Source organism: Gymnoscopelus microlampas (assembly GCF_963454915.1).
Source record: "Gymnoscopelus microlampas genome assembly, chromosome: 21".
NCBI classification, from domain to species: domain Eukaryota; kingdom Metazoa; phylum Chordata; class Actinopteri; order Myctophiformes; family Myctophidae; genus Gymnoscopelus; species Gymnoscopelus microlampas.
Window position 1 is genome coordinate 24,747,439 of NC_139958.1, and position 26,830 is coordinate 24,774,268.

The window sequence follows — 26,830 nt, forward strand, 5'->3', positions numbered from 1 at the left end:
TTGATGTGAAAATTGTGAAAATTATAAATAAATATTTTCAAAAATAGTCGATCTACAAACTCAACGTGTTGTATGCGATATATTTTTGCACTTTTTTATACTTTATTTCTTTAAATCAAATACTTGCAAGAATATGTCCTGCTATATATATCCTCCGACAGATTAGCTCAGAAAACAAAGGGTCAAAAGATCAAACAGCAAATATGTCACCTGTCTGCGCCATGAGTGCACACATTTGTAGTTTTTATTTTTAAATTATTAATCCCCACAAATGTTGCTGATGCTGGATGTGGGGTTGGTTCTTATAAGCATGTGTGTGTTTCATTGCTATACAGCCTGCATGGCAGTTCAAAGCAACCCAGTGCACTATGAAGGGCTGAGAGGGGACATGAAAGCAGCTCTCAACAACATGTAGGGTCTGCAGATCACAGGGCTTAATGGAGAACAAGGCACCGCAACATAAACAAATCTAACGCACCCACATTTTAGGGGTTGCCAAATCAATCACACCCACATGTTACTATGGGCTCTTAATGATCGTGATACAGTAGGTAGCGTATCAAAGTGAAACACGTGTAACCCATAATAACAAAGTATGCTGGCTATTCCAGAAAGTGAAAAAACAACAACAACAATAACATTTTAAATAGCTCACTATCCAGGTCCCAGAAGAAGCAAATGATTGATGTTAATGAGCATTTAAATGGAACAGAAGTGTACAACTGGTTTGGGAAATACCAGTCTTCAGCTTATGTCTTGGAACAGGAGTCACAAACTCCCACTGACAAAAAGCATGTGTTCAAAATCAAAACCTTCTTTCACACCTCATAAAATGTCATCCCCTGGCTTTACCGCTGATGGCCCGACGACAAAGGCAATAACAAAAAAAAACAACCTGCCTGCCACGACTGTTGGTGCCCGTCACCGCTTCAAATATTTATTTGATTCCGTTGAACTTGAAGCTTCAAACAATGGGAATATTGACAGTCGTGGGGTTGTGAACGAGCTGGTTTGTTTGAGTGTTTTAGCGCAGCAGGCTCCCAGGCGGGCTGTAGCTTTGTGAAAGTCCTGTATTGTATTTCTTTCCTGTGCCAGAGCCCGTTTCCTGTAGCGGTGGCGAGTCAAACAACGATGACCCTCTGCTTCCTGAAAGGCGCACAGGGACGGGGGCTGCCACGAGCCCTGAGGCCTTGCCACAAGCCACTGGGTGACCCCCTCGCCCCCCGAAACTCTGTCTGTCTGTCTGTCTCACTCCTTTCTAGTTATTCCCCTCTATGCCTGCCCTTGTGTCTCATTTTCTTCTACCTTTCCCAATTCCTTAATTTATGCTCCGTCAAACAATTAAGTCGCGCAGCAAAAATGGCGCCATGAGATGTGTTGTGAGCTTGTGGACTGGCTACATACAGTATCGTACGATATAAATCGGGCTAACCCCTAAATGCCCACCTATGCTGTCCAGCTATACTGTCCTACCAGCCCTTCCGTGCTCCACTCCCTCAAATCCATACGGAGCCATTTACCCTGCTTCTCCATTCCCTTTTCTCCGGTTTACCCACAGCAGCCGCAAAACCACCGGAGAACATAATGTCATCACCCCGTAATGTATTTTCCTGTTTTTTCCCCTCCATGCTTTCTTCTTCTGCCATTCTGTCAGAAGTCATTTTCCTGTCAGCTCCTTTACGGTAGCCTACATGTACCATTCCTCTATCCCTTGTTCTTTGCTCTCTGCGTATGTAAAAACAAAGTGCATCCATGTCTTATGTTAACGCTTTTTTCTCCCACTGCTCCACGCTGTGCCTTCCTGAATTCAATGTTCTCCTTATCTTAGATCAGAATGCTCCCACTGGATTTAATGTTGATAGAAATATTTAAATTTGCGCTCCATCTGTCCATCCAGATTCTCGTTTCAATGTTTCTCCTGTTCTCCGCGTTTCCTTTCAGTTCTGACCCCCCCTCCCCACCTATTTTCTTCTCTTATAACCTGCTACCTTCCTCTTTTTACATCCCTCTCTCCCCCATTCCTATCCTCCTCTCAGTCTGGCCGGGCCAGGAGCAGCGGCCTGTCAGACGTTTCCTGTGCAAGCCACAGGTCCAGACCGCACCTCCTCGGGGGGAGAGATACAGGGGATTTCAGGGGATGTGCTTGTACATGACGACATGCACGTGCATGCATGTGCGCTCGCACACACACACAACTCTTGTTTGTAGACAATTCATGCAGCTAGATGGATATATTTATAGAAACACGTATGTTTTCGGGTTCACATTTTGAAATAATAAAAAAAAGGGTGCATGTTCACACAGGCTGAATAACAAAACTGCATGTCTGTGGATTCTTACTGTTGACTCCTTATATAATATGAATCCCATGGTTAACTGTGTGTATTTCGTATTGGAATGAGAGTTCTTTTTTTCCCCTCTTTTCTTTACATCATACAAAAACACCAGGGGTCACATTGCTCCTTTAGAGTATGAGAAAGCTGTCAAAGTGTACATTACTATTGGTCCCAATAGGAATCAACCCCATGGCCGAGGTTAAAGACTTAACCTACATGAAGTTTGTAGGGGAACAAGAAGTCAAACCACAACAAGGATTACTTCTGTGGAGTTGACAGACCCAGGCCTGTGCTGAAAGATAACTTATCTGGTTACTCTCCGCTTTTTCATTTTCCAAATTGTGCGTCTCCCTCTCTAACAATGTGTTAGAGGCGTGTGTGTGTGTGTGTGTGTGTGTGTGTGTGTGTGTGTGTGTGTGTGTGTGTGTGTGTGTGTGTGTGTGTGTGTACGTACGCATGTTGGCACAGCCAAACTATGTTCCACTGGACAATGTGCCTTGGAACTGACTTCTCATCTTCCATTTCAGCAGGTCATGTGTGCACGTGAGTCTTTGAGTGTGTGTGTGTGTGTGTGTGTGTGTGTGTGTGTGTGTGTGTGTGTGTGCCTTTGAAATGACTCCTCTAGTCTTCTTCCAGTCCAGGTCAGAGACAGGAAGTGAGCTGGGAGAAAAGGAGGAAGCAGAAGCCACTCTCTGGCCACAGGTAAGAACCGTGAACCTTGCCCTCCAACCTCCCCCTCCATCAGTCTGACAATAATACACACTCTGACAAAACACAGACGTGCAAACAGAAGAGGTGTCGTCTGCAAACACTGGAGCGATTGTGTCTAGTCTCATTGTAGCAGATGCAACATAGCTACGTATCATTTTGGCTTATATTTCCATGGACATATGTTGGTCATCTACAAAATGAACCCATCTGGATAATATTGAAACAAAGTATGGAGCTCGTACGAGATTAACCTCATACTAACAGTGAATTTACAAATAAAACATAAAGACATGTCAATGTTAAATTATGTTTTTCTCTTTATTATTTAACAACAACCATAGCACAGCATGTTGCATTTGTTCACTCATAATTTACATAAGGGGTTGGGAAAGTTGTATGGATTAACCCAGGGTGTGTATAGAGAGCTCTGAAAATGGTGCAGACTGACTGGAGACCAGTGGACATGGGCCCTGTCCAAAACAAAAATATGTACACTCTCAGAGTTATGGGGGTCCTTGAAATTGTTACGTTTGAGAACCACTGGCCTAGATCATATTCATCGGAGAAAACGGGGCACATTTGATCAAAAATGGTAGCACTGAAACCAGCCTTTCAGAATCCTTGCTGGCATCATGCTTGCCCTGGTTGGCAATACTTTTGGATTTAGATTGCAAAGTTGTTTATAGACAAGGCCCATGGCGTGGCAAGTGGAACTAGCAAATGGGTCTAGGTCTCCCATCTCACCAGCTCCAGAAGAAAAACCTGCTGCCCAGTTTGGAAGGCTCTAGTTTGCCATCAATGACTGGGTTGGGCTCAGGGCGTGGCCGAGAATGGTAGGGATTCTCAGGGAGGGGCCGATCTGTAGACACCTTGGTCACCTAGGAAAAAGAAAAAAGAAAAAAACCAATTGATTCACCAATAATAATAATGAAACAATACAGCTCAGCAACCATAAAACAGTCATATCTATTGTTCACGTTAACTACTTTGAAACTCCCAAGGTCAGCCAGTGGTCATTGTCAGCTGAATAGGCTGCTAGAGCATTGAAATGAACATCTTGCTCCTCCCCCGGTCCCTCCTCCTGCGTTTACCCAAACGCTACCTGGGACGCTTAGCAGACCCTAGACGCAAATTTCGCAGAGCCCAGATGCCAACTATAGTGTCTAGATTCATAAACCACACACACCACTGGGTACTGCACTAAGCACTCTGATAACAGTTACCACATTGTATGAAATTCATAGAAAAACACCAGTTATACTTGTCCGTCTTCTGTGTGTTTTTCGGTATTGTACAAGTATAGCATTAGCTGGTGCTCTGCACATGCAATAAATAAAGCTTAAAGCATGGCAGCGTATTCCTTTAAGATATATTTATTTTTTTAAATGCTCGCCTAATTGTCTGCTAAGCTGCTATCTATCTACACAGAATCATCTGGCAGGAGCCGAGTCCATGTTGATTAAAATATATATTTGTTTCTGACAGTTTGATAGCTATACAAGGTGGTACTATGCAAAATATTTTCATGAAAGACCAACATGTGTACATTTTCAGCCAGATGTTCCTGAAACTCATACTTGAAATAACATCTTTTATGTCAAAATATTGAGTTTTGGCTGCAGCTGAGTTTCATCAGATTTTGATAAACTGAACTCTTGTGTTTCATGATTTTTAAATAATGTCTCATTCAAATGAGAAAATTTGTTTTGAAGCATGCAAATCTTAGTTGACATGCATGTGGATGTGAATGATTTAGATTTCAAAAAGCTGACTTCTTTTTTTCATTAACCACTTAAACTCCATATACTTTTTTAGGCCTGTCAAAAAAAATCGATTCATGAATAAATCGCGATTCTTAATGCCACGATTTTAAAAATCGAATCAAAATATAAAAATCGATTTTTTGAAAAAAAAAAATGTTTTTTATTTTTTTATTTTTTATAAGTTAGTACCTTTTTCACTGGCAATTTGTCTGAAATCAATGTCAGAAAGACTGCCTGACATGATCTGGCTGCATTGAAGTGATTTGGGGTAGAAAAACGCAATAAATCGCAGAATCGAATATCAATTAATCGCAGAATCGCAATTTTAATCGAATCGGCACCCTAGAAAATCGCAATAAATCGCAGAATCGCAATTTTGATCGAATCGGCACCCTAGAAAATCGCAATAAATCGCAGAATCGAATCGAATATCAATTAATCGCAGAATCGCAATTTTAATCGAATCGGCACCCTAGGAATCGATTTTGAATCGAATCGTGAGGTAAGTGAATCGTGACACCCCTATACTTTTTGCCCGCAGTTTCCCTACAAGCTTACAATGCATAGCTATTTCCGCCGAATGCGCGCCCCCAGAATAGGGACCCTCGCTTCTTCTCCTTATGTGAGGCGTCTCTCTTTGTATTAGTATTGTAAAAGGCACATACCCTGTTTCACACTTAAAGGTGAATGCATAGCAGATCTACGAGCTCTCAAGTTGTGGGTTCGTAGATCGTCTATTTGTGCTACTTTTGTACAACGAAGTATAAAATAAGGCTTAAGTGGTTAATCCGACTAATTGATTTGATTGAAAAAAACGAATATTTTTTGCATCGATTTGTTGATTTATTAGACAACACACTTCTCAATTAATCGAAAAAGTAAACTATAGAATAGTCTTAAAATGATATTGTACTACTCTCTCTTTTACCCTTCCAGCAACTTTTCTTTTCTCTCCACTGTTCACTCTCAGGTCCTCCTAGACCTATCAGGGATCCCATCATGCATCATTCCTTTATTTTTCTTTGTTTCAAAGATTCTCCATCCCAGCGTCTCTCTCACCTTAGACAGGTCTCCCAGGCCAGGTCTCTCCCAGCCCAACTTATCCAGGACACAGTTGTCAAACACCTGCTGCTCCGTGCGGCAGCGGCGCAGCTCGGTGAGGTTGGAATAATCCAAACAGGTCCAGTATTCTGTGAACGACTCCGCGCAGTTCCCCTTGATTTGCCTGAAATGGATGGTGAAAACAGATTTGGATCAGGATCAACTGTAAGGATCAGACAGATTAGACTGGGCATTTACTCTGCACATTATATCGATATTGTGATGTAAGACTAGATATCACCTGGGATTTTGGATATCATGAAGCCGGGATATGGTGTTGTCTTTTCCTGGTTTTAACAAAAATGTTTTCAAAACAATAGCTACAATAGCCAAGTTCACAATGCGTGGTGAGCTTGTATATTTGCTATATACACAATTGAATATATCATCACAATCATCCATATCACCCAGCCCTAGATCAGATTATTATAATAGTTCAATTAGCTCCAATGCTCTGAACAACCTGGCGTGGTCCCTCTTAGATTTGCAGAAAGAAATACGACTCTAAATGTGTCTCAGCTCATCTTAACGTAATACAAACGGTACACAAAATGAAAGTCCAGCAAAAGCCAGAGATCTAGGATAGATTAAGTGAATCCTTAAATAGTGGGCAAGCCTTAAATGCCATTCACAACAAACATTGGGATCAGAGGACATTTCCCAGCGATCAAAAAGGCAGGTTGTCATTAGTCACCATGCAAATTTGTCATTTGCAATGGTTGTAATTTAAGATGGTTGACAGATCTCAAACTCTCACAACAAAACCAGGTCCCAAGTGTAATTACAAGTTCACCAAAAGCTTGTCCCATTACAATAATTACCGGTTTTGCTCTTTGGCAGAGGGTTACAGTTTACATTTGGGGCTGGAGTAGTGATTGTTTGTTCTTGCTTTAGAAGTAGTGGAGGTGGTGTGTTATTTAAGGACCAGATACACACAACGTGTCCACACGCGCACAAAACACGAGCACACACACACACACACACACACACACACACACACAAGTCCTGCATGGGCATCAAGTTATTACCCAAAGTTTGCATCAAACCTTTAGTAAACACAGACATAACAATTTAGAGAGAAAGAAAACAGACCACTTCCTAAAATACACCCCACTGGCAGTTCGATCAACACACAACAGGAGCCTTTAGTTAACGTGTTAATGTCCTACTATGGACACCAGTTTTTCTATGAAAGAAATTAAAACACACCTTGTAAGCAATTCAGAGTATGTTTGCTCACCAACAGAATATGTCAAACATGTGCATTTGATTTAACCCAAACATTTATTTCAAGATCCCAGAGTGATCTTTTCAGAGTTTGAAGGAAAGGCTAGTCAAACACTGACCTGTTCAGTGGTCGTGAAAAGGCAAAACCAAAACAACCTGATATGGAATTTCATCAAACAAAAACAAACACGGGAAGAAGGATAATAAATCAGAATGTCAGATGGGGAAAAAAATAAACTACTGACAGACTATTATCAAGGCTACATAGCAGGCATAAAGTATCGCTCACTTCAATTAGAAATTTTAAAGTATGCAAGATTCAATCATCCAAAATGATACTTGGTGATAAAAAGCCTTGAATCCTCATGTGTACATGGGAAGTAACTGAGATACTAGACAGGTCTCCACCAGGTCAGGTAGATTATTGTGGCCTCCTGGTGGCGCTATAATAGGCCAATGTGAAAAGGGTGCCATTTCTTCTAAGGCATTTCACGCAATCGGTCACTGCATTCATGATTTGAGGCATTTTGTTACAAAAATGTGTTTTGTGTGTTTTGCTAAATTAGACCTGCTGGTGGCGCTATAACAGGCCAATGTGAAAAGGGTGGCATTTCTTCCTCGGCCTAGTGGGAATGTGTGTGCAAAATTTCACGGAAATCGCACGCTACGTTCATGATTTGAGGCATTTTGTTCAAAGGGACCTGATATCATTTAGAAGCCAATGATAGCCAATGAGGATGGAATATGAAATAAATATCGGACACATCCGTCTTGATCACATGACTAGAGATACTGTATACCGATTTGCAAGATTTTTGGACATAATCTTAAGGAGTAATATCATTTTTTTTTGTTGCAAAAATCGGCCTCCTGGTGGCGCTATAACAGGCCAATCTAAAAAATTCGGGACAGATGTTCGGCTTTGGCATCCAGGGAGTGTGTGTGCAGTTTCGAAACGACAGGGGCGGGCCAACAGTGTCGGAGATTAGCTGCTCACAGACAGACGGACGGACGGGCTGACTTAAACAGCTTGTCAAAATTAATGGCAGTTTAATTTGAATGGTTGCAAGCGGGGAAGTAGGTTTACATACAAAGGATTGTAAACTGTCCTCTAAACTCAAAGAACATTTTTGGTAAAAAGTTGGGCTTGTGAATTTGTAATGTTCTCCATGTTTTTAAAAAGCGTTTACTATTGCTAATAACTAATTCAGGAAATTACTTTTCTGAGGGGCTGGGGGATCAGACAGAATACAAATTGCTTTATCTGTGAAAGATTCCCAAATAAAATGTTAAACCAAATCGATTTTTATAGATGGATGAGATAGAATGATTTGAAATTATATCTGCTAATTATAAGATAAAGGTTTCTGTATTTATGTGACATGGTAATTACAGCTCTCGTGAGAACATAACCCCCACAATTTCCCTTTGAAGGGATATTTCACTTTCAAACATGTTAGGGGTAATTTTAACGTCTACTCTGGCTTCTGTGAGCACCCCAGACAGTTGCTTGATTCAGTATTTAGATATTTCATATTCATTTTATCTGACAGGCCCCCTTCCTATACAAAGCCATTGTAACTTCAAACTCCATTTTAACGATGTTAGATTCATCGAAAACACCTGTCCTTGGTTCTGGTGACTGATATTGTCCCTATAATGTTGAGGAGCTTGTTGCTTGCTTCCCTACTCATCATCTTCAGGCAGTAGAAAAGCAGAAAGCACATGCTGCTTCACAGATAGAGGACATGTCACACGCACGTTCAGTGGAATAGGCTCCAAGTATTTCAGTGTTCACTCCATCAGCAGCCAGATGGATGAAAAACCACTGTTAGCTAGCCCCGCACCAATAATGATTACATCCTAACCTTGCTTCCTTGTTTTTCTATGAAACCTGGTTATTTCCTGCTTCTCAGGGGCCAATGACCATGATGTAAATAGGATAAACTGAATATTTAAGGAAAGTCAAACTCATCAAAAACTGGTGTTCCTGTGGTATAATGTTTTTGTCCTTCTATCCTTGTGATTCTTAATTTAAGGTTTTAACATTCCACCACAAAAGCAGACAAAAACAAACAAAAAAAACATATACATATATAAATTATATTGCCAGTTTACAAATTTGTAAACCAGACATCCTAATAATATTCTCTATAAAATGAGAAATGACACAACCAAATATAACCACCTGATCAGCGGGCACAACAATAGAGAGAAAACATGACACTCCAATGTTACTCCTGTCACAGCTCAGCGGTGTGAGCTGTGACAGGTCTGCGGCTACGTCGTCTAGGGCTCAGCCACACTGTAAAACTATCTTCTAATCTAGTTCAAGGGTTCCCAAACTTTTCAGGCTGCGACCCCGCAAAATAATCATATTTGAACTGGGGTCCCCTTACCCTGACAAGCACTTGGAATTGTAGGCATATTTAGCTTCACTCGGGTTCCTCCACAGATAAATATTGCAGTGTGAGGCGTTGTGAGCTTGTAGATCGGCTATTTACACAATGTTTGCCTCTTCCTTAGGTAATATTTGACAATTTGACCAAATTGGTATTACAAAGGTCTTAAAAGTCATTAAATTGTAACTTTAGAAATGTGCAGACAGATACCCTGAATACACTTATACTGTATGTTGGTTTGTTTACTCAGACCCATAGAGAGACAGAGTTCCGTCACGCTTTGATCTCGCCGCAAAGCGGGCTGCTATGGGCTGTACAGTAGTTCCAAACATTGGAACTTCCTCATTGAGATAGAGAGAGCATTTGCGCATTCCATTCTTACACTGGGAGTCTATGCTAGTGTCGTCACTCTCATACTAGATCACACTGTGTTTACTGTCGAGTGAGGAAACAATGTTGCACATTAAGCTACTCATCTGGGGACCCCCCAAAATCATTTGGGGACCACTGTTCTAAATGGCGGTCCATGCCTTGCGTTAAACATGCTGAGATCCCTTGCATGTTACCTGAAGAAGTTGATTGCACATTCATTGACTTTCCTCCCTTCCTCTAGACACTTCCTGGGGTCCTTCTCTTCCCAGCGGCAGAGCATGAACTCCTTGTTGGGTTTATCACACTGGGAGCCATAGTGATGTGCAGCAGCCTTCAGTACTGCAGATGACACATTCACCTGAACACAGACAAAAAACACAACAAACATATTCTCATCAAGGACATAGTATCACAATGGTGTGCTGTGATCTTTTTTTTTTTATGTAGGCTGAGGGTTGTGAGCAGGTATTCTTCTGCTATGCCTTTTCCAAAAATTGCAATAAGTAATTAACTCTAACAGTTAGTGTTTTGTAGGGTCTTTGGCACAGACATACTGTATACACAGCTTGCTTATATGCATGTATATGTTATTATCACGACTACAGCATGTCTTTATGTTGTAGTGATAATATGGAATAGAAAGTTTGCATGATCAAAATCTTCACCCTCAGAGCAACCATCCTTTCAATTATATCTATAAGTAGATCAAGACTGTGGCCAATCAATCTCTGCTTTTCAAGGAAGGAGAGATTAAGTCATTTCAACGTCTCTGACAGCTGAGGTGTTGTTGTTGTTGGGTAGTTACTGTGCTGTCATCAAGGTGATACATGCTAATGCATGTTAACACACATATTTCGTTTACAGACATGGCAGGAGACACATAACTACATGAACTTAATTCAAACGTAAAATAACATTTTAAAAAGCCTCCATAGCTTATTCTACATGAAGTTTGCCACAGTTAGCGGCTCTTCACAGGAGACTGTATTGTAAGTGAGTGCTAGCATTAGCCAGCTGGTTAGCATCATTTCCTTCGTCCAGTATGTGGTTCATTACAATGAATCCACTGTGTCTGAGACTCACCTCGTCCACTTTCAGCTCCTGCAGGGTGGGCAGCTCCACCGTGGTCGGCATGGCGGACCCCCTGTTAGACCACAGCTAACGTGAAAAGTCAAATTCCACTGCTATAAACACAGCCAATGTCCTCGACTGACTCTGGACTGACTGTCTGCAGAGAGACGGAGCTGTGAGGAAGGTCAGCTCACTGCGCCTGCGCCTTGTTCCAGGCGCACACCAGTGACGTAAACGGTGGTTCTCAAAGTGGGTTTCGGGGACCCACCAGGGGTCCAAGTGGACACTTAACGGGTCTGCACCTAAATGCACTGTCAAAGTCAAAGTACGTGCTTATTTAACTTCGAGAATGTACAAATGGAACCAAATGGACCCTTGTGTAATGTGTGTACACTGTTTGTTTGAGTTACAGTCCAGCGAGGGTAAAAGACAGAGCAACGTGATACGTGACTGTCATATTATATGACCGTCAGGGATGAACTTCAACATGGTGTTTGCACTTTCTTCCTTTCTGGTCCGTACATCTACATGAACGTTTAGATTTCCCATATAAAGTACTCAGCCCATGGCCACAGATGTTACAATTTTGTACGGCCCCTTAAAAGTACTCGTAAATTCCGTATTGTTCAATAAAAAGTATTATAATCCAATTGGTGGCCATTTTCTACGTATTTTTTCCATGCTTTCAACTACGTGACCTTATAGGTTGGGAGGTGTATTGCACTCTGATACATTATATATCTATGAGAAAATGGCCACCACCAATTGTATTAAAATGCTTTTTATTGAACAATACGGAACATACGGGTACTTTTAAGAACCCGTACGTAATTTTAACATCCGTGGCCCTGGGCTAAGCACTTAATATGACATTTGAACCTGTAAGTAGATGTATGAACCAAAAGGAGAAGAAGTGCAAACACTATACTGAAGTTCATCCATGACGGTCCGTCTTGGAGCCATGCTAGGGCAACGTGTATCTGCGCAAGCGCACCTAACGAGTAAACATCAGCAACGTGGGGCAATGTGATTTCAGCTGTAGCATCTTAATAATCTTCTGTATTTAAATGTTTAAAGTGGCATCGTATTTCATTCAAAATAAATTGTGTTTTCTACCATTGCTGACCAAAATGTAAAACAAATAAAAGAAATAGATAAATACATAGGTTTTGCATTGGTTCTGTTGCTGTGTTCCCATGGCAACGCTGTGAAACACCTGCTGCATTTTCATTGCGACGACATTCTGTATTCTTGATTGGCTTCATTCTGAACGCAACAATCACCCCGAGGTTAATGGAGGCCACAGGCAGCGCTTATAAAGGAGATGTGAAAAATGGCAGGTAAAATAAATACATATAATAATAATACAAATACAGAATCCCAAAGCACATGTAAAAGGACATTTCCCAAATCTGCATTTTGTGGGGAGTTTGTGTGAGTAAAGTCTCTCTCTCTCTCTCTCTCTCTCTCTCTCTCTCTCTCTCCCCCTCTCTCTTAGGATGGAAGGAAAAGGAGAATACATGCTTCCCACAGGGACCAAGTATGTAGGAGAGATGAAAGATGGGATGTTCCACGGAAAAGGAGTTCTGTACTTTTCAAATGGAAGTAAATATGAAGGAACCTGGGATAAGGGACTATCTAAACCGGTATGGAGCAGAGAGAGAGAGAGAGAGAGAGAGAGATTGTGTGTGTGTGTGTGTGTGTGTGTGTGTGTGTGTGTGTGTGTGTGTGTGTGTGTGTGTGTGTGTGTGTGTGTGTGTGTGTGTGTGTGTGTGTGTGTGTGCGCGTGCGTGCGTGTGTGTGAGTGTGACCGAGAGAGAGAGAGAGAGAGAGAGAGAGAGAGACATTGTAAGTGATCACATGCACACACCCCTGTGTCTCAGTGTGTTTCACATTGGTTATAGTAGATAGTACATCTGGTCCCCTTTAGCAATCACTCCCTGTTACTGTCGCAGTTATTAGGTTTCTGTACCTTTTCCTATACACACATGCTTTCTGTGTGTCCCGCACACGTTCTTGTCTGCTCTCGATGCAATCACTTATGCGGGCCTTGGCTACGATAATGACCACTCCTATCATTATCATCATTTTAACTGTGGCTCATTAGAAATGATAGCAGTGCTGCACCGTGACCATGTCTGCCAGATCTAGGCCAGGTCAGGCCGTGAAAACCTACCTCCAGTCAACAGACAGGCCTAAACCAGTGATTCTCAAGCTTTTTCATTTCGAGGACACAGGGACGGATTAAGGCTCAAGAATGCAATTCATCTTTAGGGCTTTTTAGGGCTTCACCCCTAAAGGGGTATGTATTGGTCAAGAAAGCACCTGTAGAAATTGTATGGTACAGGAGTTTCAGTCTATAACTTACAATTTTTACATGACATGTACTGGCATGTGAGAATGTAGGCTGACGGGCCCACTTTAATACTATATGAGCATTAACCTATTTTTAATGAAATTATATATTTACATTTTAAAGTAATTTGTCGACGGGCCCCTGCAGGCCCTTGGGCATTGGTCCATTGGCCAGGCCCATAATCAGACCATGGAAGGACCCCCAGTTTGACATGCATTAGACCACAGAACGTTGTTAGGATTTGTATCTCTCGGATCCCAATCTACACTGTGAAATCTTCTGAGAGTGTACACATGGAAACAAATGGATCTGTATGCATCTATTTGGTTCCATTTGTACGGTCTCTGAGTTACAGACCTATAAGGGTCCATTTGTTTCCTGAATATCAATCATCTACCTGGGGACCACAGAACACCCTCAAGGATCCTCGGGGGTGAATACAAGAACGGTTGCGCCAAAATATGCTCGCCCCGGGTTGAATCTGGCGACCTCAGAACGGTCGGCATGCACCAGGTATTCCTAAACGTAACCTTAGTAAACTATGCCTAAACCTAACCTTATTCCTAAACGTGACCTCAGTTAAAATATGCCTAAACCTAACCTTATTCCTAAACTTGACCTCAGTAAAACGAATACAAGAATACAAGAATACAAGAACCGCTGATGGCGAACTATCCGTTTTGGTATCATTGTTGTGCAGAACAACCACATAAGTAGAAATGTTTGCGGAAGTTGCTTTTTAAATGGCATCCCTTTGGGCGTATTTGTCAAATTGTCCAAATGATTTGAAAATAGCAAAAATAGCCGAATCTACTAACCCACAATGTGTCACGATGTGACACGTTGAGAGCTTGTAGATTGTCTATTTTCGCAGTGCAAAACCATTACACGGCAAATTATTAAATAGGGCTTAAGTATGAATGTACAGAGCCGAATCTTGGAGATCTGCTAATTACGTTTATCATGGGATGGTGTTCATTGTGTGTCTATGTGCTTACTCACAAGGGGATGCTCACCTTTGCTGATGGTCTGGAATTTCAGGAGAAGGACTGGGACTATTGTGACAGTTCTGACCGCCGTTTCTACTCTGAAATATGCAATGGACTCAAACCTGCAGGTGAGCATTCATTCATGTGTTCATTCATTCGCTCAAGACACGATTTCCTCCTCTTGTTAGCCTGGGATTCGTTCCATTCAGCTGACTTTTTTTTTTCAAGTGAGAAAAAAAACAGCGAATCAGTGAATCAGTCTGGATACCAGGCTATCCTCTTGTACCCACACAAATCCTGCTCAACACACACTTACTGTACTTGTTGACAATGAATTGAAGAAAAGGGGGAAAAAAAGACCATATATTCTCATCTCTGCATATTTATTTTTTTCCCTTGTTCTAGCTTGTACTGTATATTCCACTAAATATACATCTGCTAACAATCTTCTCCTTATAATAGAGATTATGCTTCAAAAAGCTGTATTATCAAATTTAAGCCCTCTTTAATTACAACTGTCTGTTCTGTCCATATAGGCGAGTCACAGCTGACTAATGTGGACCCTCCACGTGTCATCCCCGATGGGTGTTATGATTGTGGCGATGGCTTCTATGACCCCAGTTCCAGGGTCATCACTGCCTACACAGGCCAATTCCTTAGAAATGCAGGTGAGACGGGAAGCTACTTAGAGTTTACTTCCATGTTATACAACTGTTGTAGACTTGTGTCCTCAAAGATACTGGGTCACAATTTAGGAGAAGATGTGGGTTTCTCTAGTTAGTTCATGTGATTGTTAACCAGGCCAAAATTATATCTCCTGTCCCCTAAAGGACAGGAACAAACTGGAACCAAAACAAAACTGTCTGAGTTTATGCATGGGAATCAAAATAGAGAAACTCGGTCATTAATAACATTTGAATTTGTGACTTGACTTGGACTCAACTATCAGTGACTATGCCTATGGACTTGTCGAGCAGTCAGAGTGCAAATGTTATACATGAACTTTGACCACCAAATTCTAATAAATTCATCCTCCAGTCCAAGTGGACAGATGTAATACAATTCCCTCAAGGCATTCCTTAGATAACGCGTTCACGAGAAGGGGACTGGTACCCCAAATGCGCCTGGCCACAGCTGTCACCAGCGGAGGCATACAAATTCTGCTCTTGTGTACCATGTACAGTACTTGTGTAGGCTACAGCTAGAAATCACTCGCAGTAAATGGTATTATCTGACAACCGCTGTAGGGGACATTGAGTGTGAATCATGACTTTGGAATGATTATTATAGTTTTCTCATCTACCGCATTAAGCAACGCCACAACCAAGAGTTTTTGACAATTGTGCGACTTGGACTGGACTTAGACTTGAGTTCTGGAGACTTGGGACTGGACTTTGACTTGAGGTCAGGTAAGGTGATGTGATGGACTTGGATTTGGACTTTGTAACTGGACTTGGACTTGTTGTTACTGTAAGTGACCCAGCCGTAAAGCAGTAGCACATGTTTACTGCACTTATATTAAATCAAATTAATGACAACAGCATCATTTTGGTGTGTTTCCAGGGAATAAACATAGGTAACTGGTGTCTGTAATGGCAGGAAAATGCAGTGATAGACACCAGAACAATCCAACTGAACTTACCCATGTCAAGGAATCCTTGGTTTGTCTAATATAAACACCTTTTCTTGTCATTGGTACATTAGACAATATGCAATTTGGTTTTCACACTGATCACTGTCTTTGATTTCAGGTGCACAGTAAAATACTAATGCAACCAAATTGACCCATTGCCATTGAACACTTTTGGAGTTACAAATGGATAAATGAACACTGAGGATTTTACTGTGTACAACTGAAGTACTGTACTGAAAGTAATTGCTCAGTGCTAGTAGCTCTTACTGACAACAAAAGATTATTGAGTAAAAAAAAGAGGGGAAAAAAAGAAATGAGACCACATTTGGCTTATTTTAATAAATGCACCAATGAGAGCAAAGTCTAAGCATATGGGAAGCATTTGATATCAAAGAACCTATGGAGTGATGTTAAATGGATTATCCCAGTATCCTCTGATGATAGATTGTTGCTACAGCTCATCTGATAAGCATACTTCTACATTGCAGTCATTTTAAAGTTTTTTTTTTTGTTTTTCAAATGTGGAAAATGCAAAACATATTTTTCCACCCATCAGGTGCCCAAAGTCGGAACTACTGATTTGAAGGGAATATAGTCTGTCAGGTCTCCAGATAGGAATTCCCAAACTCCGACGTCCACTGCCAGTTTTTTCCCCCAGCGCCCGATTTTGCATCATCAGACAATGTCATGAATTACACAGGAGGTTATGACGTTAATTGTTTGTGCATGTGTTTGTGTGTGTGTGTGTGTGTGTGTGTGTGTGTGTGTGTGTGTGTGTGTGTGTGTGTGTGTGTGTGTGTGTGTGTGTGTGTGTGTGTGTGTGTGTGTGTGTGTGTGTGTGTGTGTGTGTCTGTGTGTGTGTGTGTGTGTGTGTGCGCGCGTGAGTGCGTTTGTGTGTGAGTACCTGTGTGCACGCGTGTGCCAGCGTGTAGGTGTGGGGGATGAAGGGGCCAATATGCGAGTAAAATTCTTCTGATATATAATTTCGTTCAAAACATCTGAAATACACCAGGCTACACCAGGCAGAGTCCCTAAGAAACATTCTGCTCTCTGATCTGGGATCAGTAGGATTGCATCCAGTTTTATTGCCATAGGTCACGGGTCTTTGAAATGTCATTTTTTATCAAACCCAACAAGAACTGCACATAGTTTTGATCACAAGGACAACATGCATGAAATAGTTTTAAAATCTCTGTCATGAGTAGATTATCTCTAAGATAACATGTTATATACAATTGGCTGGCAGCCCTGCCGAATCTTGCAAGCTGTTTTTTTTTACCTTACATCCCTATTTTGTGCATATCATTATATTGTTGTCAAAGAGTTTAAAAAAAAAAATCAAATATAGAAGATCTTAAAGCATACTATGCGTCATGGTGTGGCGCGTTGTAGATTGGCTAATTTAGCTATTTGTCGTGCAAAGAAGTTGTATATATGGCTTAAGTGATTAAACATAGAACATTATTTGTATTCCTCTTTTATGGTCTGTAACAGAAAGGGAATAAGCCGTCCAGCTTCATGTCGGATGGGGTCTGCTCGGGTTCAGGGCTGCTTTTTTTTTTTAAATGTTTTTGATGTGATTGTTTTGACTGATTGTTTGTTGCATTAAAAACACAGGTATGTTTTATGTGACTCTTGGCGTAGCTTTACATATGATTGACTAGCTGCCTGAGGCAGGAATGTGGTTTTGGACCCAGAGAACGGTGTCTAGAATATCTATGTGCAACATAATACAGATTAGAATCCCTTATATTAATCAAGGTCTGATCCACAAGCAGGCAGATCTCATTTACATGTGTGTAGAGATAGACAGAAACAGATGAGAAGACGCGCTTCCTCACCAGATGTCATGAACATGTGTGAGAGGACAAAATATGTTTTGAGCTTCTTTCTTCGCCGTGGGTTGTTCGTCATCATCATCATCACGGCTCTGGTATTGATCAGTGAAATTGGAAAGAGAGACAAAGAGGGTTATTTCTATGTTGAAAAGAAAAGAAGGGGGACCAAAACAATTTCCACAAGTACTCTCTCGGTCGCAGTTTTCAGACGAATCTGGAGGAGTCAAACGCAGGAAATATTTAATCGATGTGTGTTTTTGAGTCAGCATAGTTTGTGCGCGCACGTGTCTGTGTGTGTGTGTGTGTGTGTGTGTGTGTGTGTGTGTGTGTGTGTGTGTGTGTGTGTGTGTGTGTGTGTGTGTGTGTGTGTGTGTGTGTGTGTGTGTGTGTGTGCGTGTGTGTGCGCGAGTGTGTGTGTGTACATGCATGGGTCCATATGCATGTGTGTGCTTCCACGGGCGAGTGGGTAGGGGTGCACACGTGTGCATTTGTGTGGTGTATGTGCGTGTATGTGTGTGTGCGTGCGCGCGCGTGCATGCCTGTGTGTGCTTGCGCGTACTGCACTGTCTGTGTTGTTCAAGTATGCTCCTCTAACTTTTTAATTCGTAGTCTCAGAGGAATGTTCCTATATCCTGCATGAATTTATTTTCATCCCTGAGAGGTGAAGGCACATTTGTCAGAGTGGGTGTGAAGACAGAATTTATTGGCCTCACGGCTTCCGCCCAGGATGAGAGGCAAAGCAGGAGTCCAGCTAATGCTGACGGGACTACAGGGAGGAGCCACCCGCCCAGAGGGGCTGTTTTCTGATGGGAGGAAACAGAGGGCGTCATTTGGGGTTCCAGGGGATGGCAATTGCTACCCCCTAGCTTTTAGCATTTAACCTCAAAATGCAGGTCTTTTATTCATATCATCTCCACCTCTGAATGTTTATTTTTATTTTTGATCAGCACTCATAGACACTTGTTTTACTTCTGCTGCCATACAGTACATTCATTAATCACTTTAAAACTGGCCTCTGTATTTCTCAGTGGTGTAAAGTAACTAAGTCAAGTAACTAAGTACATTTACTCAAGTACTGTAGTTTTTTTTTGGTATTTTTTACTTTACAGGAGTATTTCCAATTTTCAGTACTTTTACTTTGTAGATTTAGATTGTTATTACAAAACATACATTACCCATTCAGCCCTGTATACATTTTAGCCATTTGAAAATAGCAGATCTACAAGCTCACAATGCGTCGCATCACGACGCATTGTGAAGCACATTTTTATACATTTAAAAACTTGTGAAATGAGACATTCTGCACAAGATAATAAGGAGTACTTCCTACCAAAAGTAGGAAGTACTCCTTATTTTTTATAAAATGAGGCCTTGGGGAGGAAAGGAGGAAAGAGCTCCCCCATGTCGCTGTTACAACTGTTCAATGTTGGACAAGCAGGAACAGAGGGTCATGACACAAAGAAGCCAAAGCCTTATATCTATACAACAAAATGCAACATTGGAGTGTCTGGAAATGTTTTAAACGTACAGATGATGCCGTATTTACCTCTCTGAGATGCATTTTGTTGCTAGGCAATATCAGACAAAACTCGAGAATTGACCTATCGTTATGTTCTGGATCCCATAGTTACTGTTGCTAACTCAAATAAACAACCTCGCTTGGCATTTGGCCAAGTAGCAAAACAATGGGGTCTGTCACTGATATTACCCATGAGGCTATAGATAATTGTTTGGAGAGAGACCGATTTTAATAAAAAGGCGTACAGTATGCTATGGAGGGATACTGTATGTCCAGAATTTCAAATGAAGAGCAGACCTCTCGACACATAGTGGAGGATATGTTAAAATTAGAAGCACTGTTTTTCATGAACTGCAGGTTATGATTAAATATTACCTCTAGTTACACTTCAGAGGAAACATTAGTTTTTTGTCAGTTTATTACACCGTTATTATATACCCCCATATAAATGCCTTGTACAGTTTGTTTAATTTTGCAGCTACTGCAGGTGTCTTTAGGGTATGTACAGTATAGTAAGTACCTAATTCTGAAACATGAGTATGGCATGACACAGCTCACTGTCCACAAGCTGTTGGATTTACAGCTCAATGATTGGTTTCTCCATCTCTCGTTCTGTGCAGTGGTGTAAAGTAACTAATTTAATCAAGTACTTAAGTAAAGTTTTTAGGTACTTTTACTTTACTGGAGTATTTCCAATTTTCAGTCCTTTTACTTTTGCTCCACTACATCGCAGGGGCAAATATTATGCTTTTACTCCACAACAATTATTTGAAAACTTCAGTTACTAGTTACTTTATTACAAAACATACATTAACCACTTCAGCCATATACATTTCGGCCATTTGAAAATAGCTGATCTAGCTCACAAAGCTCACAATGCGTCACATTGTGTGCTTGTAGATCTGCTATTTTCAAAAGGTTTTTATACATTTTATACCTTTGAAAACGTGTTAAACATTCTGCATAATGAGTACTTTCTACTTTTGGTACTTTAAGTACATTTTTTATACCAATACATGTACTTTTACTCAAGTAAAGAATTTGAGTACTTTTTCCACCACTGGTTCTGTGTAATTATGTGTCACACTCACAATACTCGAACAAGGAAAAATGCTTGTAGGAAAGTAGCACTGCTCATCTGGTGTTTCCATTTAAAAGGCTTTGTAGTGAGTGTGATGGTGTGAGGGTTATGAGAGGAGTAACCCTCCTCTCTGGGCCTACAGTCATTGTAGAGTTCTTCTGGAATATCTATTCGGTCAAGTATTATGTTCTGGGATCAGTAATGTTAGGGTTGAGTCTCGTATTATTGCCATAGAGGTCATAGCATCTTTGAAATATAATATTTTATGAGACCTGGTAAAATAAGAAAAAAAGAAAAGAAAAATTCACTGTTTAAATGCTAAGTCTTCCAAACACCAAGTTTCCATAAATTGCTCATATCTAAAATCAAGACAATTAGTCAGCATGTATTTTCTTTTTTTAAATCTTGATTTCTCTCAATTTGACACCCAAAATGTAGTGCTTGCATGTTGGAAGCATTAGACCAAGCCCTGCCTTAAAAGGTATAATTGATACATCATACAATCTTGAAATCAATTCTAAAGGAATATAGGTAACCAATGAAGGGAAGCTACACATGTAATGTACCTTTTGGTAGCAGGGAAGCTGAGGAGGACACACACTATGAGTAAGGTTCTGGCAGGCTGCCAGTGTAGTACATGTGCTTTCAGGAGGGCAGAGGTCTTCATTACACCCTCACTGGCAACCATGTTGATTTCTTTGTGTTGTACACCTGGGATGGATATCTCTACAGCTTGATCCTTGGTGTTATGCGAGTAAAAGAACATATTGTTATATATACTTATCTCCATAGTTTAACATTGTGTGTTTTTTAGAAAATGAATGCCCTACTTGATCCTACAGCGTCACCAAAAGTATCAAAAGTAGCAGATATACAAGCTCGAAACACACGCGAAGTGGTGCGTTTCGAGCTTATGTAGATCTGCTACTTTTGATATTTTTTTATTCGAATCCTGGAAAAGTAACAGCTTTGGACATATGAGGTTTCCACCGACAGAGACGATATTATACATTATATTCGTCGGGTACGTAGTACTGATGAAAACCGTTTCAGGTCGTAACGTTGTACTTTAAATTCACGTTGGGAGCATTCTAAACAGCATGCGGACATAATGTCTTTTCTCTTCAAAACACATTATAACTTCCTGTCAGGCTAGCTCAGTTTGCTGCCGTATTTTATTCAAACTATCAAACCCTATAGCAACCCTTTTCATAATATGCGAACATTCGTTGAAACTAGGCCAGAATGAAAATACAAGATCTACAAACTCACTACGGGTTGCAAGTGCAACGCGATGCTTTGTGATCTTGTAGATCTGTTTTTTTTCCCCACAAAGAGATGTAGAGGGGGAAGATGAGGGGGGGGCAAGGTGGGCTGGCCTGCTGGTTCCCCAGTCAACAAATTATGTAGAGTTTAAAGGAGTAGTTCACCCAAATTTTCAATATGCGTTGCTCTTTTTTAAATAGATCACAAAAGCCAAATTTATATCACGACAGTGTTGCTGCTAGTCAAAAAGAACATATGAAAAAGCTAACAACGCATGATGATGCATGCATTAGCTTGTAGATATGTTATTTTCAGCAAGCAACATATTAGTCATGCAATGTAGTATAAATTAAGCCTAAGGATGTAGCCAGGCACAGGCAGTGTGCTGTCAGGCTGGGCAGCGAGGGTAAAGGAAATGACCCGGCTGTGGTCCAAGTAGCCCAAGGACAAGGCAGGAAAAAGAGACGATGAGAGAGGAAGTTCAGTAGGAATCTCCAGTAGCAGCCACCAAAGTCAGACTGGTCGCCTGGACACTGACCAGCCTCTCATATAGGCAAGCACATGTATCAGAGTTAGGTAGCATTGAATGGGGTTAGTGTGCTGTCTAATGTCCAATTGCAGTTTCCCTGTCACGATAAATGTATGAGAGACTAAATATTTTTTATAGACAGTTTTAATCTGAACATTCACCAGTGATACTTTTTTCAATTAGAGGACCCCCAGTTAAAAATGAATTAGGCCACAGACATCCTTTTAATATATTTTTTAATGTATTATTTATTTATTTTTCTCTGGGACCCTAATCTACACTGTAAAATCCTCAGTGTTCATTTAATTCTGAGAATGTACAAATGGAACCAAATGGACCTGTAAGGGTCCAACTCCAGGTTGGAGTTACAGACCTGGAAATGTCCATTTGATTCCTTTGAATCAAAATGGAATTTCACATGGGTTGAAACATGAATTTCAACCCAGTGAAGCCTGAGTATAGCTGTGTTTGCGCACCGAAAATAGCCGATGTACAAGCTGTCACAGCGCCTGTTCCAATCAGCACCACCACATTTTGTCACAGGAGAACTATACAGTGTATATGTATATAGAGGGAGTGTTAATCAAGTATATTTCTCTTAAAATCATTACAGTCAACGTAAAATGTCTGAAGAATTCCAACAACTCTATAATCTTCCAAAGCTCAGAGACATGTGGTCTATTTAATTGTCGTAGCTGATGATGTTTAGCTGGAAATCGGAAGCATAATAATTAGCATTGCATTAAAAACTATGATGAAAAACAAAGGGGAAACGATAGGGTACAGCTGCACAATCAAATCAGCACAGAACACACACACACGCACGCACGCACGCACGCACGCACGCACGCACGCACGCACGCACGCACGCACACACACACACACACACACACACACACACACACACACACACACACACACACACACACACACGTCCACTTGGTTCTGTTTTATCGCTCTTCTCCCTTGGCAACAAGCAGCAGCGTACAGCAGCAGAGCCAGAGTATTGCCATATTGTTTGTAGCATTTTCCTGTTTCTGGAATAACCACTTCCCTTTGGATCTCTACACAGAAAGCTTTTCCACTTTCAAAACATGCCTCTGCCAAAGAAAACACCTCTGGTGACCAAACCAAACCATGGCCCCTCCCTCTGTCCCAGTCCGGCTGAGGTGGTTCACAGACACATCAAAATGTGCTTGGGCACTGGGGGCACGTCGGCACATATTCTTATTTAGCCTTTTCTTAAGCAGTATAAACCTGGCATCCCTATGTTTGGACATGTCATTACAGGCAAAACATTTAAAAAGTGTTTACGCAGTGGTAAAGTCCCTGCCCACCACCACAGAGGTTGTGGGTTCAAATCCACCGTGGTGCATCCGGCTTTGTCGGGCGTCTATGTGAACACAATTGGCCCGTGTTCGGGGAGGGTGATATTGGTCATTGCATGTACTCTTACGGGCTGGGACGGCACCTGTCAGCAGGGAGTGTTGGGCGGGAGGATTAGGACGAAGGCCCAACGTCCTCCCGGTGGGGGCTCCTCACTGGCAGGTGAGTCAGTATGATACAACAGCAGTGACAACACAGAAATGTGTGTGGGGAGGATTTAATTGGCATAATGACTAAATTTGGGAGAAAAAGGGTGTAAAAAAAGAATTGGCTACTCAAGATTTTGAAGAAAAACTGTATACGTATAAATATACAACATGTATGTATTTATTTATGAGTTTATGTGTTTGTTTGTTTGTTTATTTATTTGGGGGGGATGTGCATAAAATGGACATTTGAATCAAATATTTGTGAATAACAGCCCTCATTCAAACCAGAAAGTCAAGCTTTAATTTCTTATGTCACCAACACCCAAACATGGAACCTACTACATTAACCCATTCAATATTGGACAGGAAAAGAAAGGATTTGCAAGTGAACAAAAGTCTCTTTTTTTCCTTTGAGAATCATTTTTGTCAACCGACACTTGTCTTAAAACAGCCTTTACAGAATGTTTTGGTTGGAATTGTGGTGTAGTGCCTTCCGTATTGAACCAGACATGTGTCAGCTCCAATATTGCCCTGAAAACTAATCAGATCCACACATTCATTGTCAATGGATAAACATCAAGATGTGTTAGGGGATTCCGTTTAGATAACATTACATCATCAAGAGAGTAGAGATTCTCTTATTTCCAGGAATAAGCATTCCTGTTTCCCCATGTGCAGAAAAATGCACTCTTCACTTATGGAAGCTATGGAAATGTAAAACGCATAATGTTTTGTTGTACAGTAGTTAATTAAGTCAGTAAAAGGTGTGTGTGTGTGTGTGTGTGTGTGTGTGTGTGTGTGTGTGTGTGTGTGTGTGTGTGTGTGTGTGTGTGTGTGTGTGTGTGTGTGTGTGTGTGTGTGTGTGTGTGTGTGTGTGTGAGAGAGAGAGAGAGAGAGAGAGTGTTAACTTTCTGCCATTAGGTTGGAAGGAAACACTTTTCCCTCTGAGTGTATTTAAAGGATTTAGATAAACAGGCTTTAACAAGGTGCCATTATCGCTTCCACACACTCTCTCTCTCCTGTGTACGCTGCATAAAAGTCGTTCACGCAGGTTATTACAGTTTAGACCACCTATTCTCAACTTCTTTTAATTTCAAGGACCACCGGGTTTGATATGCATTAGACCATGGACCCCCGTTTGATACCACTTTTTAAATGCATGTCACCCAGAAAACTGTTTAACAAACAAAGCCAGGTAACAGTTTTTAGGATAGAGAAGTGTGATGTGTTTGTATTTCTGCTTTGCTATACTTAATCAGATGTATTGTGCCCTACCTACACAGTCACACAGAGCGAACTGTAGGCTTACGTATCCAGAACTGACTTTTTCCCTTTTTTATCTAGAATGCTAAAATTACTTCAATAAGTAAATGCATTATTTTGTTCCTATAAAAAAAACATAAAGACCTTGGCCTGCAGCTGGAAACACAGTTTCACTTTTGTTTTAGGACTGCAGGCATTAAACTATAGTAAATATGCAGCCACATGTTCCTGCATAGTTAGGGTATCAAACTAGCAGCATTCAATTCTCAAATAAATGTTCTTGTGCATTCTTGAGGGGGAAAAGTTACAGCAAATATAAAAAATGATGTTTAAATCTTACGATCACAACACTTGGTGAGTTTGGGTACATTAATTGTGGTCAGCCCCTCTTGGTCATGTATGCAGACATGGACATAGTAATTAGTTTTACAATACGAGTAAAGAAATGTCTTTTGACCCCCTCGTAAAGGATGGAACAATGGACCGGGTGGATGTAGAGAGCCGGGTTCATACACCGCCGTACAACGATGAATCAGGCTTTAAGGAGGGACAAAGACTGGTGGAAATGTTTCATAGCAGCTGCTTGAGCCTTAGGACCAGTGTGAGACTGCCCTTCAAATTTAAATGTAACCCCCAGCCCCCCCCCCTCATCCCCCACCTCCCTGATCAGTGCCCAGGAGGCAGGTAAAGTGGTGAGTGAGAAAAGAGAGAGGCAACATGAAGAGGCTGTTAGTGTTAGTAGCCATCGCTGGCAAATTACACACAATCAACACCAGAGCATGAGACCTGCTCGCTACAATGGAGCCCCTCGCGCCGTAGAACCTGGGGGTGAGGCCCGCAAGACGCTCAAGTGCATGCAGCTGCGTGCGCTCCAGAGAAAGCTTACCTCCCCTGCTCTGCAATTAGCAACTCATTTTAGTTTTAACTATCGAAAAACTGTTTATTATCAGCTCCTCAAAATACCCCTTAAAAATGGCATTCATTTTGAGGTTATTATTTATTGGTGTCTGAAGTGGCACCGAGAAGTTATTTTCTCCTAATTGTCGGGCACTATCTTGATTTGACAAATTTACCCGTGACTTAAATGGCACTTGAGCGTTTCAGCTCCAAAAGCCAAATGACCTCTGGGTGAATCGTGTAGGCTATTGACTGATTGAAACGTTTCAGATTAAGTGAATGCATCAGAAGCTGGTTATAGCCCACTGTAAAATAAAACATTTTAATAACTGACGGTTCTGGCTTTTCTCCATATAATTGCTGCATAAAACAATTTAATTCAAATGAGTCTATTAGTTTTCTGAACTTTATTTCTAAACTGTTACATATTAATTTAAATCTGTTCCCTAGATGACCAGGAACATGAGTGGATAGTGCGCACCTGTCGAAAAGGCTGGGATGAGATAGTTGGTTATAATCCTGACATCCAGAACAAATAGAAGAAACCCTTCAACTGTACATCCAGTGGAAATGGACATGAAGACTCAAGCAACAACTTTTAATAAAATGACTTGCATATAACAATTTAAGAAATCTTTATAAATGTTTGTGTACTATTTTTTTTATTTTTAGTGGCAAAATCATTTTAATGAGGGGAGAAATATCTAAGTCTACAGTAGTATATCTTTCCACTAAAGGAGTTCTGTCATTTGAGATGAGTGTGATTGAGTGTGTGTGTGTGTGTGTGTGTGTGTGTGTGTGTGTGTGTGTGTGTGTGTGTGTGTGTGTGTGTGTGTGTGTGTGTGTGTGTGTGTGTGTGTGTGTGTGTGTGTGTGTGTGTGTGTGTGTGTGTAAAGTAACTAAATACACGTACACGTTTGTTTGTGCATGCATAAATATAA

At 41.0% G+C, this 26,830-nt stretch overlaps 2 protein-coding genes across 2 annotated transcripts; one reads left to right on the top strand and one right to left on the bottom strand.

The window, feature by feature from the left end:
* Positions 1 to 3,340: 3,340 nt before the first annotated feature.
* On the bottom strand, positions 3,341 to 11,160 carry ndufa8 (NADH:ubiquinone oxidoreductase subunit A8). Its single transcript, XM_084046200.1, has 4 exons — positions 10,996 to 11,160; positions 10,107 to 10,270; positions 5,870 to 6,035; positions 3,341 to 3,925 (listed from the first exon to the last, which is right to left on the bottom strand). Exons 1-4 carry the CDS (start codon positions 11,044 to 11,046, stop codon positions 3,788 to 3,790), a joined length of 519 nt encoding a protein of 172 aa, XP_083902326.1. The 5' UTR covers positions 11,047 to 11,160; the 3' UTR covers positions 3,341 to 3,787.
* A 1,116-nt stretch (positions 11,161 to 12,276) lies between these two features.
* morn5 (MORN repeat containing 5) lies at positions 12,277 to 26,428 on the top strand (the record flags this gene model as incomplete). Its single annotated transcript, XM_084047172.1, has 5 exons — positions 12,277 to 12,323; positions 12,482 to 12,629; positions 14,345 to 14,456; positions 14,865 to 14,996; positions 26,340 to 26,428. The coding sequence occupies 5 exons, from the start codon at positions 12,277 to 12,279 to the stop codon at positions 26,426 to 26,428; spliced, it is 528 nt and encodes a 175-aa protein (XP_083903298.1).
* Between the last annotated feature and the right edge of the window lie 402 nt (positions 26,429 to 26,830).

What these genes read in the sequence shown, in the direction of transcription:
- ndufa8 (XM_084046200.1), bottom strand. Translation starts at nt 11,046, where the DNA reads ATGCCGACCACGGTGGAGCTGCCCACCCTGCAGGAGCTGAAAGTGGAC. An exon ending in TGTGCAATCAACTTCTTCAG is followed by an intron (nt 6,036 to 10,106) that starts GTAACATGCAAG and finishes CATCCATTTCAG; the next exon opens with GCAAATCAAGGGGAACTGCG. An exon ending in GCCTGGGAGACCTGTCTAAG is followed by an intron (nt 3,926 to 5,869) that starts GTGAGAGAGACG and finishes TCTTTTTCCTAG; the next exon opens with GTGACCAAGGTGTCTACAGA.